The following is a 19,223-nucleotide window of genomic DNA, read 5'->3' as shown; positions in this document are numbered from 1 at the left end:
TACAATGTTTATTATTTAAACCTTAAACAGATATAAAATATAGTAAAACAAATACTGCCATGTTGTTCAAATAATTTATAATATAAGTAATGCATTCTTTTTTTGTGCATTACAGTAATATAGAAAATGTGCTTGATTGTAATGAAACTAATCTCACAATGCAAACAGTCTTGATGGTTTAAAAACATGCATAGCATAATTTCTTATTTTGGGGTGAAATATGAGCAATGACATGTTTTTGACAGGTATTTTCAGATTTACTGTAAGGTTGTGTTAGAGGTGATGTTTGTGGTTTTTAATACATTGTGTTCAACAAATCAAACATTCACAGCGGCAATCAAGTTTATGTTATCTGATGAAGGCTATAGTGTGTGCGGTGGCCAGCAGCAGTTAAGGCAGGAAGTGTAAAACAGGAAATGGGCCTCTCTCACTCTGATGGTATAATGGAGCCCAGTGGAAACTCTGTCCGCAAACCAGAGAGGCCGAATGTGTGTGTGGCTACACTGAGCAGCTAACAAATACTCAAAAACAACATTACCTAATTAATAATAAATGAATATGCTGTACTATACACAGTGCTTTTCTTTCAAACTTCTATTTGTGAAATATTTTGCTTAAAGTGTGCAAGTAATATCTTTCTTTAAAAATAAATGCCACTTTGCTATTTTGTTGTCTAATGCAATGACATTCAGATATTTTGAAATGTGCTTTAAGTGTGCAAATGCTTTTGCTGTCACTGTATATACATTTTGGGCCATCTTTAGAAACAAAAGCATATGTTTGAGTGGCCATTTAAATTTGGAGTTTTCTCTTTCTAGTCACAGACAACGTTGAAACGTTGTCGCCGTGCACGTCCAGTGAGAGTGGAAGCGGTCTGAGCTCCATCACTGTCCAGCATCATTCTGCTATAGTAATGAAGAGCTTCACCAGCGATGCACACTCGTATCTCTCCTCTCCTACACCCTCACCGTCTCCACCCAAAGTCACTTCCTCCATCCTCTATCACACAGAGCAGGAGCTGCAACCTCAAACCAACAAGTTCATCACAGCGGTGAGTGTTGGCGCTCTCTATGTGACTGATTCAAATGACTCTGAACAGACAACAGTGGACTCCTAATTGTGCATTAAAAGGATGAAAATACTGTCATTATTTACCCACCCTCTTGTTGTCCTAAGATTTATAACACATGGGTAATAGCACTGAGTCGTTAAGAAGGCTTGTTGAGGAGAGGCATGCTATTACTTTTCGAAACGATCAGAATTACTATTTTCACCTGGCATTAATGTGTTTCATATCTGAATAGTGTCTGGATATTCTTATGTATTTACACCTTGCAGTCAAGTGCATCTCCACTGTGATCAGATGTGGATTTCCAATCTCACTTTCCTGCTCAAAATGGAAATGCTATTTGCATATTATATCAAAGTAGGGATGCCAAAAGTACCGGTACTTCGATACCAAGTCGATACTAAAATTAAAAAAGATACTAGACCTGTGCGCCTAAACAGTACCTGTAAAAATACCCGTCTTGGCGAGGTATTAATGTTAACACAGTCATTTATGTCTAAAGTAAACGTAAACAGCAGGACAAAAAAGCAGATTTGTATCAAAATATCGGACTTGAGGTGTAAACATTGCTTAATAGGTCTGACGCTGTTTAGTATGTCGTTAATATTAATTAAACAACAATAACAAGAAAATGAGAAACACTTTGTATAAAACAAAATTCTATGTATTATACAGAATGTAATCATTTCATTATATATAATAATTAATTGTGTTCTTCTGTATCTACTCATTAAGTGAAGACTATACCAGTATTTTAAATAGATTTATCTTGCAATAGATTTAGTTCACTGTAGTTTTTACTGTGGTATCAAAATTGGTATCGAGAATAGTGGTGGGCCAATAGTGGATTATGCTGATAACTAAGGTGGTGGAAAAGGCCAATAACTAATTAACTGGTTAAAAAAAACAGTCTTTCCTTACTATGAAGGGTACAGACATAGAGGCTACAAGAGTCTAAAATTAATACAATCCCAGATGTTAGTTTGTTGTGCAACCAAAATCCCAATAATAACCAGAAAAAAATAATAATAATTGTGTATAACGCAGGTGTTTTAACTATAAATATGGCTGAAATACATCGGGGACTCCGATTTTGAAATAACCGAGATTTGGCTCTGTTACAATGCTCTATATTTATGTGTTTACCAAAATTAGGACTTTTATACCCTATATTCACCAAATGAACGTTTTTGTAGATATTTATCCAGATTAATGAAGAATAAGATTTTAGATTATTCTCAAGATATTCATAAGTTGGAGACACAATTTACATGCCTCAATATAATTGCATTTTTCTTTGGGTGCCCTGGCTTATTTAGAACACTTGATTACTTAATCACGATAACAAAATATGCATCGAAGTGAGGATAAATATATAGAGGAATATTCACACTGGTGAAAGATTTAGATACAGCAAATCCCCATGAGGGGTCAGTGATTGTTTTTATTTCCCCTGTAGAGGCCGCTGTTATACTGTAGAATCAAGATGTTCTAACCGTAGACTCCTCCAGTGCTGGCCACAGAAGAACACAGAGGAAAAAATAAATATTGGCAATTAAAGACATTGATTTTACTATTTACTATTTTTACTATTTTATTCTGTGCCATTAGTTGCAATTTGGAACTTTCAGTTATTGGCAAAAATCTATGCTAATAAATGCAGATAACCAATAAGTTTCAAAAAGCAGCTATTGGCATAGATTAATTGGTCAAATCTATGCCGATAATTGCTAACAACCGATGTTCCAAAAAGCAACTATCGGCACCAATTAAGTGTTAAAATCTGTGCCGATAATCAGCAATAACCAATAGTTCCAAAAAACAACAATCTGCACCAATTAATTGGTAAAATATATGCCGATAATTGCTAACAACCGATAGTTCCAAAAAGCAACTATCAGTACCAATTAATTGGTAAAATTTATGCTGATAATTGCCAATAACCAATAGTTCCAAAAAGCAACTATCGGCACCGATTAATTGGTAAAATCTGCGCAGATAATTGCCAATAACCAATAGTTCCATAAAGCAACTATCGGCACCAATTAATTGGTAAAATTTATGCTGAAAATTGCTAACAACCGATAGTTCCAAAAAGCAACTATCGGCACCAACTAATTGGTAAAATCTATGCCGATAATTGCCAATAACCAATAGTTCCAAAAAGCAACTATTGGCACCAATTAAGTGGTAAAATCGATGCCGATAATTGCAGATAACCGATAGTTCCAAAAAGCAACTATCGGCACTGATTAATTGGTAAAATCTGCACCGATAATTAGCCAATAACCAATAGTTCCAAAAAGCAACTATCGGCACCAATTAAGTGTTAAAATCTGTGCCGATAATCAGCCGATAACCAATAGTTCCAAAAAGCAACAATCTGCACCAATTAATTGGTAAAATTTATGCTGATAATTGCCAATAACCAATAGTTCCAAAAAGCAACTATCGGCACCGACTTAATTGGTAAAATCTGTGCAGATAATTGCCAATAACCAGATAGTTCCAAAAAGCAACTATCGGCACCACTTAATTGGTCAAACCTATACCTATAATTGCTGATAACAGATATTTCTAAAAAAGCAACTATCGGCACCAATTAATTGGTAAAATCTATGCCGATAATTGCCAATAACCAATAGTTCCAAAAAGCAACTATTGGCACCAATTAAGTGGTAAAATCGATGCCGATAATTGCAGATAACCGATAGTTCCAAAAAGCAACTATCGGCACTGATTAATTGGTAAAATCTGCACCGATAATTGCCAATAACCAATAGTTCCAAAAAGCAACTATTGGCACCAACTAATTGGTAAAATATATGCCGATAATTGCTAACAACCGATAGTTCCAAAAAGCAACTATCAGTACCAATTAATTGGTAAAATTTATGCTGATAATTGCCAATAACCAATAGTTCCAAAAAGCAACTATCGGCACCGATTAATTGGTAAAATCTGCGCAGATAATTGCCAATAACCAATAGTTCCATAAAGCAACTATCGGCACCAATTAATTGGTAAAATTTATGCTGAAAATTGCTAACAACCGATAGTTCCAAAAAGCAACTATCGGCACCAACTAATTGGTAAAATCTATGCCGATAATTGCCAATAACCAATAGTTCCAAAAAGCAACTATTGGCACCAATTAAGTGGTAAAATCGATGCCGATAATTGCAGATAACCGATAGTTCCAAAAAGCAACTATCGGCACTGATTAATTGGTAAAATCTGCACCGATAATTGCCAATAACCAATAGTTCCAAAAAGCAACTATCGGCACCAATTAAGTGTTAAAATCTGTGCCGATAATCAGCGATAACCAATAGTTCCAAAAAGCAACAATCTGCACCAATTAATTGGTAAAATTTATGCTGATAATTGCCAATAACCAATAGTTCCAAAAAGCAACTATCGGTACCGATTAATTGGTAAAATCTGTGCAGATAATTGCCAATAACCAATAGTTCCAAAAAGCAACTATCGGCACCACTTAATTGGTCAAACCTATACCTATAATTGCTGATAACAGATATTTCTAAAAAAGCAACTATCGGCACCAATTAATTGGTAAAATCTATGCCGATAATTGCCAATAACCAATAGTTCCAAAAAGCAACTATTGGCACCAATTAAGTGGTAAAATCGATGCCGATAATTGCAGATAACCGATAGTTCCAAAAAGCAACTATCGGCACTGATTAATTGGTAAAATCTGCACCGATAATTGCCAATAACCAATAGTTCCAAAAAGCAACTATTGGCACCAACTAATTGGTAAAATCTATGGAGATAATTGCTAACAACCGATAGTTCCAAAAAGCAACTATCGGCACCACTTAATTGGTCAAACCTATACCTATAATTGCTGATAACAGATATTTCTAAAAAAGCAGCTATCGGCACCAATTAATTGGTAAAATCTATGCCGATAATTGCCAATAACCAATAGTTCCAAAAAGCAACTATCGGCACCAATTAATTGGTAACATCTATGCCAGTAACTGCAGATAACTGATGCAACTATCCAAGATCCATAATGCAACTATCAGCACTAATTAATCGGTAAATTGTATACTGTATATTGTCTACCTCTAATTGAGATTTGAGAATTTTTACATTTTATTTAGCAAACTTTTAAAACATTGATGGATAATTGAAATGGTTTTCATCACTTTGACAGTTAAATAAGCTCTCTTTCTCTACTTTACAAATATTTCGACAGTAGAGGATGCTATATAGTGATTAGAAAACAGATCAGGAAAGAGACGAGAGATTCCAAGTGTGTTGCAATGGAATAATTCACAGGACATTGTTCATTAAATCAGGTGACAAGATTGCAAGACGGCAGTGTCTATTGTGTTTTTCAAATTGCGATGGCAAAATATTGTAAATAGAAAAAGCCAAGAACCCGCAACACAACGCTTTAACAATGGATGACTGTAGTGCAACCTTACATAGTTGTACATAGTTAAACCTTCTTTGAATGTGGTCCAAATCCATCCCTGACCACCACTGGATGTGGTTTCAGTGATTATTATTCATCTTGTGTGCATGTATGCCTGCCATTTATTGTGGTTAAGCGCTGTAAAATTGTGATCCGGTCACTGAAGACGCATGTTAATGCCAGGTGCAAATGGTGCCATGCTAAACACCATTCACAATTTTTTCAGAAAAGTTCTAGTTCTAGTTTTTCCTCTAGTTAGTTTAACCTAACTGTAGTTTAATCTCATATGTTGCTTTGTTTCACCAGAGCAAGAGTTCTCGGTTAGTTCCGTTAGGCCTCTCCACTCTGGTGTGAATCAGAGGGTTTAGATCAGTAAGTAACTAGTGTGACGTCACTGGTGTGATTCTCCTGTTCTCTGTTAACGCATGAGAATGGACCTGGGCCTTTACTTTGCGTGCTGGGTTTAATGGGTCAACAGGTGTGATGCTTCAGCTTGTGTGGGTTTTCTGTCCTCCCATTTTCTGATTTCCTATATATTCTTTTATATTCTGATATTGTGGTTCATTGCATCTCATGCAAAAAATCTAAAATATGTTTTGCACTAATACACAGTTATTTGCACAGTGATACAGTAGATGTATCATCAAGACGATGACCTTTGGCTTTGAAACTTTGACAAATGAAACAGTCTTTTATAGGTATCTTTATGTTTCATCATTAAAGGTATATGTTAGAGATTTTATAAATCATACAGGTCAAGCGACTTAACAAATTCGGATGTTAGGTGGGCCGGTCAGGGTAGAAAATAGCAGGCATTTCTGTTCACATACAGTACGTATATTTAAATGTATAGAAAAAAAGTAGTGGACCCTTTATGAATATAAATATAATATAAACATTATAAATAGTCTTTAATTTTAAGTATTTTTATTTTTAGTAAAATATAGTATATTAACTTATATCATAATATCTAATGCAATTTTTCCTCTCAAGTGAATTTTATTTTATGATTTACAGATTTTAATTTCTCAACAAAGTTCCATTAAATTGACTTGAGTAATCTTTAATAAAATAATATAAAAAAAACTAAACATTTAATAATATTTTATTTTAATTAATATAATGATATATATATATATATATATATATATATATATATATATATATATATATATATATATATATATGTATATATAATTTATTTTTTATTTTATTTATTTTTTTTGTTAAACATTAAACTGTTCGATTTGATAGAATTTTGTTATGTATTTAAAATGTGTAAATCTTAAAAATAGGCTAAATTATTTGCTTGAGTGTATTAGCTGTGAAACAATAAGCATGCAATATTTGCTTCACAACATTTACAGCAGAGAAGCGATGAAGTCATTCATATATATTGAGAGATGGCTTTTTGAGGCGTCGATGTGACAAAGTTGAGCAGAGTTTAATTTCATGCAAATGTGCAATGACCAACAGTACTGCAACTCTGTGAACCCAGTGTGAGCTGCCCTTAATAAAGAACGATCTATTAGCAGTGACCTGCACGTCAGTGGTTTGAAATAACTCGCTTTCTTTTCTTTTTTCAAAGCTATGAACACACTGAGATGATGAGATGCCAGAAAAGCAGCTGTTGGACTGTGAATTTGGATGCAGAAGAACATGAATCGTGTTTGGACGGGTCGTGTTCTTGAGCACTAATACAGAGTCATTTCACAGATGGATGTTTGTCCAGTAAAATAAAAAGAATGTCGCTATTTCACATGTATGTTGTGAATATGAATTCTGATTGCTAAGCAGTACTAAAATTCCTCAACAGTGCTGGTATGTAATGGACTGGGCAACGACATCACGGATATCAAAGTTTTTTACATTTTTATGTTCCAGAAATATATTTGCAACTTCACAACAAAGACATTGGATGAACTGCAAGAAAGAGTCATGAAATCACTACTCAACAATTTGTTTTTCACAGTATTGTTGATTTGTACAAATTGTCTTTAAATAGTTAAATAATGTGAATACTGGCACTACTAATAAAATCCATTAAGGATTAAGTTTTTATTAAGGATTGAGTTCATCTTTTTACTTTGAAAATAAATAAATACAACTAAAAATGAAACTGCATTGAATTGTCATTATCAAGATGGTTCCCCTTTATATAAGATGTCAATCTTAATAATTGTAATTTATAGGTAACAAAGAAATGTGTACTTTTGAAAGCTTTATTTTACAGTAATTCAGTGCAATGCATCAAAGTAAAAAATTACAGAAATATACTATATGTCTTAACAGTTAATGTAAATGCTCAGCACAATACAACAAATATAGTTGTAGGCAACAGTTATTGAGGTTCAAGCACCACAATCCATTTAGCACATAAAAGTTTACTTATTGTATTTATTGTATTGTACTGCTAACTATCCACGCTACCATAGTTACATACATTTTCATGTTTGTCACTGTTATAGCGCCACTTTTCTTCCAAATGGCATCAAACTTGGCAAACTTCCTCAAGTTCATGTTTTACATGCGTACACCAACTTTTGTGAAAATCGCCCATTTTGTTCAAGATTTATTTAATTTTATGTAAAAAATATGCCACGCTCAGAACAGTTCATTGGCCTGAGGTGGCCATATTGAAAATAAACGTCAACATGTTTTTGATAATTGTTGACAATGAGACTCAAGAGAATCTTCCTGCTTCTTTTATTCTGATCGTGCAAAAATCCAAAGTTCGCAACAGTAGGATTCAAAAGAATAAAGAAATACATAAAAATCCAATATGGCGGTTTTTAATTGGGGTATGTTGGATCTTATGAGCCAAGAAATCTGTGGAGATATACATATATATATATATATATATGTGTGTGTGTGTGTGTGTGTGTGTGTGTGTGTGTGTGTGTGTGTTTGTGTGTGTGTGTGTGTGTGTATGACGAGGAGGAGGGCGTGGCCGGCGCTGAATCAGCTGATCAGCAGGAGAACAAGATAAAGGGGAGCCAGAGGTGCCAGTTCGAGAGAGAGAGAGACGCAAGCGGCTGTGACTGTGTTCATTTATGTTATGTATTTTTAAGTTCATTTATATCATTAAACCTTTATGTTTACTGTTCAGCCGGTTCCCGCCTCCTCCTTGCCCGTCCTTGAACTGTTACATATATATATATATATATATATATATATATATATATATATATATATATATATTATAGTCATTATATATTAGTCATTATATTTGAAATTCAGATCAATTTTGTTATTTGCACCATTTACGGTTTGGACTGTATTTTCTATTTAACAGTAATCATGATAAACATTCTATAATAATTCTATCATGCTATATGTACAGTCACTAAAATTATATTAGATATTCCTAGAATAGAACTTGACAATTTCCTGTCCCAAGATTTCAGAAAAATGATGACGTGTGAGGAGAATCTGGTCCGTTTTTTTCGAGCATCTACAAGTTACTTCTTCTTTCTTACTTCTTTAATTCTATAAATACGTGTTACTAAACCTCCAGTGAATGCCTGAACAGAGTGGAAACAATGTTTTGAAAAACCACAGTGAACCGAAGACTGCAAACACACGCAGACGTTAGACATTAGATGTATGAGATCACAAAGTCACGGCTTCTTGTTGCGCTTCTCTTTGTGAATCCAGAATATCAGAACTGCAGCGATGATGATGTCCATAAGAGTCACACATAACACCAGAACTTCCATCTGCATGATCCAAACACAAACTAATATGAGAAGCTCACTTAAAGGGATAGTTCACTCAGAAATGTACTCATCCTCATGTTGTTCCAAACCCACATGTCTTGCTTGAAACACAAGCAAGGTTATAAGTTATAAAGGGGTGGGGGGGAGTTATAAGTGACCTGGAATTTTGCAATTCAGTTTTCCAGTCATGGAAAATGAGAAAAATACCTAAATGTCCTGAACAATAATTATTTGTCCTGGAAAATATTTTAGTATAATAAATTGATTGAATTGAAATTGAAAAAAAAAAAATATATATATATATTAATTCACACCCCTAGGTGGTAGCAGGGTGATGCGGCCTTTACACCTCTGTATATAAATAAACTTTCAATAATGCAACGATCAGAGTCTGCTTATACAGCCGTTACCACATGTAGGGTATGTGAAAACACAGATGAAATCACTGAATCCAGTCATAAAAATTGCATTAGCTATAAAATGCGGAATGCCTCGGAATTTGACATACAGTTGTGCTCAAAAGTTTGCATACCCTGGCAGAAATTGTGAAATTTTGGCAATGATTTTGAAAATATGACTGATCATGCAAAAAAACTGTCTTTTATTTAAGGATAGTGATCATATGTCGAGTTGCCAGAAAGAAGCCTTTACTGCACCAATGCCACAAAAAGCCCGGTTACAATATGCCCGACAACACCTTGACACGCCTCACAGCTTCTGGCACACTGTTATTTGGAGTGACGAGACCAAAATAGAACATAATGGTCACAACCATAAGCGCTATGTTTGGAGAGGGGTCAACAAGTATTGTGCTCCTTGAAACAACCACACCGTCTTTTTCCAGAGCAGTGGGTTTTTCTTTGTATCCCCATGGCTCAGTATCTAGCCTGCTCAGTGCATCCACGTGAGAGCTAACAAACTCATTGACTATTTATACACAGACACTAACTGCAATTTAAAAAGCCACAGGTGTGGGAAATTAACCTTTAATTGCCATTTAAACCTGTGTGTGTCACCTTGTGTGTCTGTAACAAGGCCAAACATTCAAGGGTATGTAAACTTTTGATCAGGACCATTTGGGTGATTTCTGTTATCATTATGATTTAAAAAGGAGCCAAACAACTATGTGATAATAAATGGCTTCATATAATCACTATCCTTAAATAAAAGACAGTTTTTTTGCATGATCAGTCATATTTTCAAAATCAATGCCATAATTTCACAATTTCTGTCAGGGTATGCAAACTTTGAGCACAACTGTATTTGTGACGAAAATGAATGCTTTAATGCACAATTAATTCAATTAAAATCTTGATATGTCAGAGTGTGATTAAACCACAAAAGGCTGTGATTTCATTAGATCATAAACATATAATCTGCATGTGTTGCATGCTTCAAAATCAGTGTGTGAAGCCGGCCGCTCGTACGCTGAAAACACCTCATCATGAGCATCACGTGTGCTCCGTGTGTGTGTGTGAGATGACAGTGAGCAGAGCGCTCTGAAGCGTGCAGCAAATAAAGACTATATATTTATTTTAATTAAATCATAGCTTTTTGGGGTTTAATAATCACACCGGGACATGTAGCAAGCTGCTTATACGAAGGTGCGAAACTTCTGTCATAAAAGCTCCATTTAAATGGATGCATAAAATGGGAAAAAAAGATCATGTATAATGCAATTAAATAATAATAATAATAATAATAATGTGTTAAATCAATATCTCACATCTGAAATGTTGTTTCGGATTGTGCTGTGAGCATTTTGTAGAAAAGCACTTAATTGATCAAAATAATGCAATATAATGTTGAAAAATAATTATAAATAATAATATTTTCATTTGATTAAAGTTTTAATTAATTAAATTAATTTTATTAGATACCATTTTGATGATTACATTTAATTAAACTGTCGAATACATAATTATGAGAAGAAAAAAAAATTACCCTCCAGTAATCACAATTTTAAATACCTCTTGTGTGTTTTTGCTTAAATATTACAATCGTGTGGCACATTAAATGTCCTGGAAAATTGTGCCTTGAAAAGAGAGGGGAACCCTGATTACAATGTTTTGAGTGTTATTATTTAAATAAAACACAAAACAGAGAAATATATATTTATTTAAATCCAGAAACATTTTTGAATTTGATTTATTATTTGATTGAATTAATAAAAATTGAAAATGAAAGAATAAATGTGAATCAGAATCATGTTTAGAAATAATCCGTTTTACATTGTCACGCTGAATGAATGGTACACATGTATTGCATAATTACCTTGTATTGGATTGTATTTTGACCTGGGTGGAGGTCTACACTTAGGAGTATCGCTCCGATCACAGACACAACCAAACATCCGATGTTGGCAATATAACAAGCCTGAAAACCAACAAAATAAAACAAAAAAACTGATGGTTGTTGGTTTATGAATTTATTTATTTTTTTATTAAAAATATATTTCAAAATGTACAAACACAAACCTGTAGAAGCTCCGGGTGCTTGTACAGAAGATTAGACAAGATTCCAGTGAAAACAAACTGGAAGAAAAAAAAAAGTAAATAATTTTTAGAACATTTGAACAATTTTGGTTGCATTGTGCATATTTATCAAATATGTCTCTGCAGATAAAATGCAAATGTAAATTTTCCTGCATGCACTGAAATATATTTCAATGCAACACACCAATTAGGATGATTGAAGCAAAAGTGCAAAATCATGTGAAGCTCACCAGTACTCCAGTAATGATGGGCACTCTGAGTAATGTAAGCACGAAATTATATATCTCGAATGACACGGCAAACACGACTCCTATTCCGAAACTCAGGATTCCACTGGATGCCTGGACAGCCTAAAGCAAAACAATAGTTAGAGCAAACCAGAGAAACAAGTAAACTAATCACATTTACAGTCACACCTTTTCTTTAAGTTGTCTTGATGATGTGAACATGTTGTTATTGTGTATAATTCTGTCTGTATTGTACTAGTTCACAAAATCCGTAACTCAAGACCATCATTTCTGACTGCAATTAGAGCTTTAAAGGGATCATTCATCCAAAAACGAAAATGTTCTCATCATTTACTCACCTTCATGCCATCCCAGGTGTATGACTTTCTTTCTTCAGCACAACACAAATGAAGATTTTTGGAAGATTTTTTCAGCTCTGTATGTCCATACAATGCAAGTGAATGGTGACCAGAACTCAGAACGTCCAAAAAGCACATGAAGGCAGCTTAAAAGTAATCCATACGACTCTAGTGTTTAAATCCATGTCTAGCGATTTGATAGTTTGATTGTAGGGAAACAGAACAATATTTATGTCCTTTTTTACTATAAATCTCCACCTGTTACCAGCCCTGACCAGTAGATGGCGATATGCACGAAGAATGCAAAAGAAAAGAAGAGCAAAGAAGAAGAATGTGGAAGTGAAAGTGGAGATTTATGGTAAAAAGGACTTGAATATTTATCTGCGTCTCACCCACACCTGTCATATCACTTCTGAAGACATGGATTAAACCACTGGAGTCATATGGATTACTTTTATGCTGCCTTTATGTGCTTTTTTGGAGCTTAAAAGTTCTGGTCACCATTCACTTGCATTGTATGGACCAACAGAGCTGAGACGTTCTTCTAAAAATCATAAGTTGTGTTCAGCAGAAAAAAGAAAGTCGTACACATCTGGGATGGCATGAGGGTGAGTAAATGATGAGAACATTTTTGGGTGAACTATCACTTTAAAGCTACATCCACTAAACTCTATCTATCTATCTATCTATCTTTTTGTCTGTCTGTTTGGCTGGCTGCCTGGCAACAGTTTAGAACATCTTAGCAACCTCCTAGGAATGCCTTTGCAACCATCTAATGCCCTATAGCATCCACATCAGGCGAGGCTCTATCAAGCCAACAATCAAAGTTTACCTTGAGAAACTTCATAAATGAAACTAAATGACTTCTACATCTCTGTCAGCTGTCTGCTATACAGTAAGTTCTTACAGCCCAGGTTGCAGGTCCTTTCCTGAGAAAGCTGTGCAGCACTGGCACAACACCGGGTAGAGGTTCACTGGCACGGTAATATTTGATCAATGGACTCTCATCCGTATGTCTGCCGCCTGCAAAGTCCTCATGATGCTGAATGTCCATCGCAATATTTGCACTGGCCATCTTCACGAATTAATCGGCAATTATAAATTATTTCCTGAACATAAACAGACAAACACAAACCAACAAATGCACAAATTAAAAATAAAACTGGAGAGAAAGAAAGTCATTAGAGTGCTTTACCTCAGTTTAATATTTATTCAGACAATTGACTTCATATTAAAAATGATTTATGACATACAAGAATGATGCATCTGCTTGCATTTAGTTATTAATTTCTTTAATAAATGTTGGGTGTTACCAAATGTGGTAATAAAAGACATTAAATATGCAAAAGCAATTACAACAATTACAAACATATTTATGTATTTCTATCAATTCTGTAGTCCAAAAAATCAAATGGTAGGCAAAAGCACAAAAACTACTGTTTATTTTTATGTATTATTTTACATTAATTGTTAGGCAAACATTCTTTGAATGACCACAACCATTTTAATGTCATAAACAGTCAAACATTAGGTCTTAATATATACTGTAATACAGTATACATCATATTTGAATATGTTAAATGTCTCAAAATATATATAAATAAGTGTCTTACCAAGCTGTCTGTCTTCCGTATTATACACAAATGAAGAATGTCGTTTGTGAGTTCAGTGTGTGTATGTTTTCTGGCATCCAACACACATGCACACACACACACACACGCACCCTCAGATGTGGTTGGCTGAAAAATAGGAAGTCTGATGTGAGAACTGTGATGATGACAGCATTTGAGCTTCATTCCCAGAGGCACTTCTGTAATCGAACGAGTCCAATTTACAGACTACTACACGGCTAACTAACACAACTTGTTAACCAGCGGGTAAGATCTTATTTACCACTTATAAACCTGCTATTCACTTCAACAGGAATACATTAAACAATTTCAAAGAGTGCCTATTTTGTTCTGGATGTTCTGTATGCATTTAAAGTTCTTTCAGATAATTTAATTTTACTCTTTCTATTTCATATCTCATCAAGTGCACAATATAAACTTCCTGTAAACATGGTATTTAGTCCACTCTTTTGAAACTTCAGCAGTCTGGGCATTTTATACACTGCTGGGGAGAGGTTGGTTGGCACAGTTTTTATACTTTCTTGAGTATCTCTGGTGAAATATACATTAAGATAACCCATCTATATGCAAATGACAGATGCACTTCTTAGGATAAAAACAGGCTCTTTTAATGTCATCAAATATTTGCTCATTAGTAAAATGACATGATTAAAGTTATGTGTGGCACTGGTAATTGGTGCAGATTGTGGGTTTGGGCGGCACAGTTTTAAAAGGTCAGTTTCACACTAACACCACATTATATATTCTGATTATTTTTATGATTAATGTATGATATATGACTTAATCGCTTAATCCACTAGTTGCTCAAGTTTTGATAATCTCATCCAAAAACGCTTTTGTTTTGAAAACATCCCCGCTCACACTCTTTGTAAGCATTTTTGTTTTGACATAAAAACATGTAAAGAATGCACCTTGACAGGATATTTGAGTGTTATTTTGTTTTTGTTTTAGTCAGAAATGATCCCATATGCCAGCCAACGCTCTCCCCTACTGGTTTAACATTTATTGTTTGTGAACAATATATCGAGATTTCTCTTCTTGCCCGCGACAGATGGTGTCTTCTGGTCAAATGCGGTACACCTTCAAGCCGGATGACTGTATGGTCATCACCATTCCTCTGGCCAGCATCAGGAATGTGAGAGACGGGCAGCTGATGCCCGACAAATTCTCCTGCATCTTCAAAGATGCATACAAGGTGTTTCTCAAAGGACGACCGAAGGAACTCGGGGTACCAACAACATTTCAAAGTCTAATGTCTTATAACTGATATCAGGGGCATTTTTTACCTTTATGGTGGCATTTTTTTCAGATATTTCAATTTAATCAATTAAATAAAATCTGAACAGTTATGGCCATTACCTAAATAATCAAATGAACATCAAATATAGACGTAGCTGTAAATATTACAACTACAGAAATAAGAAAGATATTAGAAGCACTCTGCTAGAATACATTCAGATGTGAACAGTCTAGATTTGTGTATTTTGATGCTATTTTGCACCGTTTTGGAGTTATTTGGTAGAGCTTTCTGAATGTTTATCTCAGAGTTGATTTAATCCCCAAAACTAATTCATATTTTCTATACATTCAACAACATTCAAGTGAACTTCTGAGACGGTATGTATCTCTGGTGGTCACTACGGTGTCTGCAGAAGCACTAAAGTTATCACTATAGAACATTAATAAATATGTTAAATGTTACATAACGCATATAAACTGAGGAATTCAACACAGGTTATTTTTTTAACCATATTCTAAAAATCTGGGGTATTTTCATCTCTTTTGTTGATATTTGTGACCCTGTTTTCAACAAATTAGTATTCATATTTCCAATATAACTTATGAAATGTCTGTAAGAAAAGGATTTTTCAAAGAAAATACACATAATATAGTATATACAGTGGGGTCCAAATGTATAAGACCACTCTTTTCTAATTTAATACAATTTTTTTGAAAGGAATATTCCGGGTTCAATCCAAGTTCAGCTCAGCTGACAGCATTTGTGGCACAATATTGATTGATTTCGACTCGTCCTTCCTTTTCTTTAATAAAAGCACAAATGTGTGTTCCAGTGAGACACTTACAATAGAAGTCAATGGGGTCAATAATCTGTAAACATTAAAATACTCACTGTTTCAAAAGTATAGACACAAGACGTAAACAATATGTGTGTAAACATGATTTTACTGTCATAAACCCGTTTACTAACCGCATCTGTGGAAAGTTAGAGCCAACATATACAATTCACCTTCGTTGCCATGACAACGCAACATCGTAAATCCTAAACCACATTAATAATGATGATTTAAATAACTGTATAGCTCAAATAATACATGACTTTTAGCAGACGAATTAATGTACAGTAAGTGCTTTTCTAAAATTATAACCTTCACATTTCTGCCTTTAAACCCTCCAAAAATTGACCCCATTGACTTCCATTGTAAGTGTCTCACTGGAACCTCCGTTTGTGCTTTTTTTAAAGAAAAGGAGGGATGAGTCAAAATACATTTTTATGGTAATCAACATTATGCCACAAATGCTGTCGACTGAGCTTAACATGTATTGAACCCTTCACTGCATACATAGTTTTATATTTAAATTTTTTTTTTTTAATGTTCTTTGTTTTCAGACAGCACAACTCAGCATTGGAATATTTATTATTTGTGTCGGTGCTCTTATGGTTCAAGAATATGGTTTATCTCATTTAATGTACATCTTACCCAGCGCCCTGGTAAGAGAATATACTTATTAATGCACATATAATAGTTTAAGCACATTTGAAATCTTGTCTACATGTACTGTACATCTCAGCTTGTTTTTAGAAGTTTATTCATTCAGTCTAGCAAACAGACAAAAACGTTTTTTTTTTTTTTTTTAACAATCTATTGTCTTTTAGTTTATTGCAAGCGGCATTCTGACATTTGCAGCTGGAAGTTCTCCGCTCATGCCCGTGGTAGGTGTTCTGAGTGCAAATATTGTTCATAACCGCTTGTTTTTATCGTGGTGGAAACTAAATGTAATGCTTTATCTTCATGTTCTTTTCCTAAAAGGTAAAGCTGTCCTTCATATTCAACATCATCAGCCTTTTCTGGTCCATTGCTGCTCAAGTTATCTGCCATTTAATAGATAGTGATACATCACATGAGGTAATTTGTGATTCTTCATCCACTTGTATTTTATAGAAGCCATGCAGTTGCACCACTGTGGTTATATTGAATTATATTTAAATATATTAATATTTACTTTATTTTACAGAAGCAAAACTCATCAGGCAGTATGGTACAGTATATCTTGAGAGATCTTTGTTTTGTTGTCTTCATGTAGCAAACATACACTGGGATACCAGTACAAATGAGTGTTTATTAGAAATGGCAAAGAAGAAATGTCACAATAATCCATTTAGGAATGTGTTCCTCTTTCTCAGGAGCGCATGTTTGTTGGACTGAAGGTGATGGTCGGTATATTGTGTGGTTTTGAGTTGATTCTCGCTCTTATCCTGATCTACTGGGAAAGTAAAGCCGTGTGCAGACCTCACTTCAATACTCTGGTAATGCAGATTCTGATTGAAAAGAAAGATAACATGACAATATCCACAATCAAAAACACATAAAGCATATTTTTTATTTCAATACAGCCCTTGATCACAATAAAGCAAGACGTTTGATGGGACAGATTGGTTGCCGAGATTGCTACACCTTCAGAAGATACAATAAATGACCAATCACTGTTAAATTCTCTGAAGGACATAAAGAATTCATAAAGAAATATGACTTTCTATTCATGTTTAAATTATTGCTTGTTTTATTCTACTGTAGCCCAACTGGTAGAGCGTTGCGCTAGCAATGCCGAAGTCATGGGTTCGATTTCTAGGAATGCATGTATTATAAAATGTATAACTTTATAAGTGTCTGCTAAATGCATACTGTACATGTAAATGAAATCCATAATAAGCTTGATTCGTTCTGTATGTGCTCACATTAAATACTGCATTGGTCTCTCTTATCTGTTTGTGCATTCTGTTTTTGCCTTTGGAATAATCAAGTTACAATTTTTAAATATATTAAATATGAAATATTCTTCTTTCCATTTTTCACTAGGTTTCATCAGGATGCAGACAATTTACCATTTGCAATACACAATATATTGTTATTGTTGCAGCTTTTTTATTATTATCATTAATATTAGTTGTAATAGTTATCATACTAACAGTACAGCTAAAGATACCAATTTGCATTATATAAAAAAGATCATGCAAATGAAAAAATTGCAGTAATTTTAATCATCTAGCTAAAAAGGCCATTTAAAGTAGCAGCTGTCACTCATGTGAACACGTTGTATGTGAGGTTTTTTTTTTTTTAGTTATAACCGCAACCTTCTTCAGAGCTGCAGACCACAAAGAGGTGTGAAGTTACATGGCTGTAGAAATATGAAAATCAGTAACGACGATGGCACCAAACATTTTGATATACAAAATGCTCTTTTCTTAATAAAAAGAAAAATAATGGGTCTGCTTAGAAAAAAAGAGAGAATTTGCGTTTTTTATTATTATTATAGTTTATTGTTTAGGGCGAGGGCAACAATACTGGCCTATGTGATGTTCAGTCGACATGATCACACGGGAAGTTCCAGTACCCTCTCTTTTAGAGGTTGCCTTTTTTCCCCCTCTAACATTATATTTTTACTCCACTGATGGTTAGGTTTAGGGTTGGGTTAGGGGTTACAGCTGTCAAAATATGCATTCCTCTTCACTGTATAACAGCCTGTAAAGCTGAAAACAACTCACTTCACAACTCACTTTTGGCGCCCCTCTGTGGACATTTCACTCCGGAAAATGGAGCTCACACGTGCCCATACGCCTCACAACACTTCCCGCTTTGGCCACTGGGAGCAGTGTTATACATTTCAGTAAGCACAAACCGATTTCAGCTAGAGAAAAGTCAACCTACTGTTTCTGATTTCACTGTGAGTTCAGTTTTGTATTGAAGAACCACACTCATTATCTATATACTGCAGAAATAGCATTATCTATATACTGCCCTTCTAGCCTCGCATGCCGGCAGGCTTTTCCCCACCTCTCTGGAGCTGGGGAGGGGGACGAGGGGAGGGAAAAACACAAACAAAAAAAAGAGGAGAGGGAAAGGGCAAGTCAGTGGCGAGGACTCCATGACAGCGCATCCCTCCTCCTTCCCGGGTTTCGGCACCAATGTATCAAGGTTAAAATGGGAAAGGAGGAGGCGGGAACCGGCTGAACGGTCAAAATAATATTTAAT

The 19,223-nt window shown here is 34.6% G+C and overlaps 4 protein-coding genes across 5 annotated transcripts in view; 2 read left to right on the top strand and 2 right to left on the bottom strand.

Annotated features, from left to right (window-relative positions):
- zgc:158766 (uncharacterized protein LOC100009641 homolog) overlaps positions 1-8,209 on the top strand; it is a 78,430-nt gene extending 70,221 nt beyond the window's left edge. For both annotated transcript variants that reach the window (XM_051719121.1, XM_051719119.1), the window contains 2 exons: positions 819-1,051; positions 7,111-8,209. In XM_051719121.1, coding sequence (XP_051575081.1) covers positions 819-1,051; positions 7,111-7,116 — 239 coding nt within the window. In that variant the 3' untranslated portion in view covers positions 7,117-8,209. The remainder of the gene's footprint in view (positions 1-818; positions 1,052-7,110) is intronic.
- LOC127453218 (E3 ubiquitin-protein ligase znrf2-like) overlaps positions 1-19,223 on the bottom strand; it is a 425,349-nt gene that overhangs the window by 59,702 nt on the left and 346,424 nt on the right. The gene's annotated exons all lie outside the window — the stretch shown is intronic.
- Positions 8,361-14,064, bottom strand: si:ch211-269k10.4 (uncharacterized protein LOC100150242 homolog). The gene is made up of 6 exons (XM_051719475.1): positions 13,936-14,064; positions 13,230-13,431; positions 11,967-12,086; positions 11,719-11,775; positions 11,516-11,617; positions 8,361-9,241 (listed from the first exon to the last, which is right to left on the bottom strand). The coding sequence occupies exons 2-6, from the start codon at positions 13,395-13,397 to the stop codon at positions 9,143-9,145; spliced, it is 546 nt and encodes a 181-aa protein (XP_051575435.1). The 5' UTR covers positions 13,398-13,431; positions 13,936-14,064; the 3' UTR covers positions 8,361-9,142.
- On the top strand, positions 14,052-17,955 carry LOC127453225 (membrane-spanning 4-domains subfamily A member 4D-like). The gene is made up of 8 exons (XM_051719471.1): positions 14,052-14,199; positions 15,005-15,181; positions 16,583-16,684; positions 16,850-16,906; positions 17,004-17,099; positions 17,209-17,232; positions 17,378-17,500; positions 17,588-17,955. Exons 2-8 carry the CDS (start codon positions 15,005-15,007, stop codon positions 17,615-17,617), a joined length of 609 nt encoding a protein of 202 aa, XP_051575431.1. The 5' UTR covers positions 14,052-14,199; the 3' UTR covers positions 17,618-17,955.

Source organism: Myxocyprinus asiaticus, chromosome 15 (genome assembly GCF_019703515.2).
Source record: "Myxocyprinus asiaticus isolate MX2 ecotype Aquarium Trade chromosome 15, UBuf_Myxa_2, whole genome shotgun sequence".
NCBI classification, from domain to species: Eukaryota; Metazoa; Chordata; class Actinopteri; order Cypriniformes; family Catostomidae; genus Myxocyprinus; species Myxocyprinus asiaticus.
Note: the sequence above shows the minus strand (reverse complement) of the source record. Positions and strands in the feature narration are given on the sequence as shown.

Bases quoted from the DNA above. Each gene is read 5' to 3' on its own strand.
- LOC127453225 (XM_051719471.1), top strand. From the start codon at position 15,005: ATGGTGTCTTCTGGTCAAATGCGGTACACCTTCAAGCCGGATGACTGT. The intron at 16,907-17,003 runs GTAGGTGTTCTG...TTTTCCTAAAAG, and splicing joins GTTCTCCGCTCATGCCCGTG to GTAAAGCTGTCCTTCATATT. The intron at 17,501-17,587 runs GTAATGCAGATT...ATTTCAATACAG, and splicing joins GACCTCACTTCAATACTCTG to CCCTTGATCACAATAAAGCA.
- si:ch211-269k10.4 (XM_051719475.1), bottom strand. From the start codon at position 13,397: ATGGCCAGTGCAAATATTGCGATGGACATTCAGCATCATGAGGACTTT. The intron at 11,776-11,966 runs GTGAGCTTCACA...TTTTTCTTCCAG, and splicing joins CCATCATTACTGGAGTACTG to TTTGTTTTCACTGGAATCTT. The intron at 11,618-11,718 runs GTTTGTGTTTGT...GTTGGTTTTCAG, and splicing joins AGCACCCGGAGCTTCTACAG to GCTTGTTATATTGCCAACAT.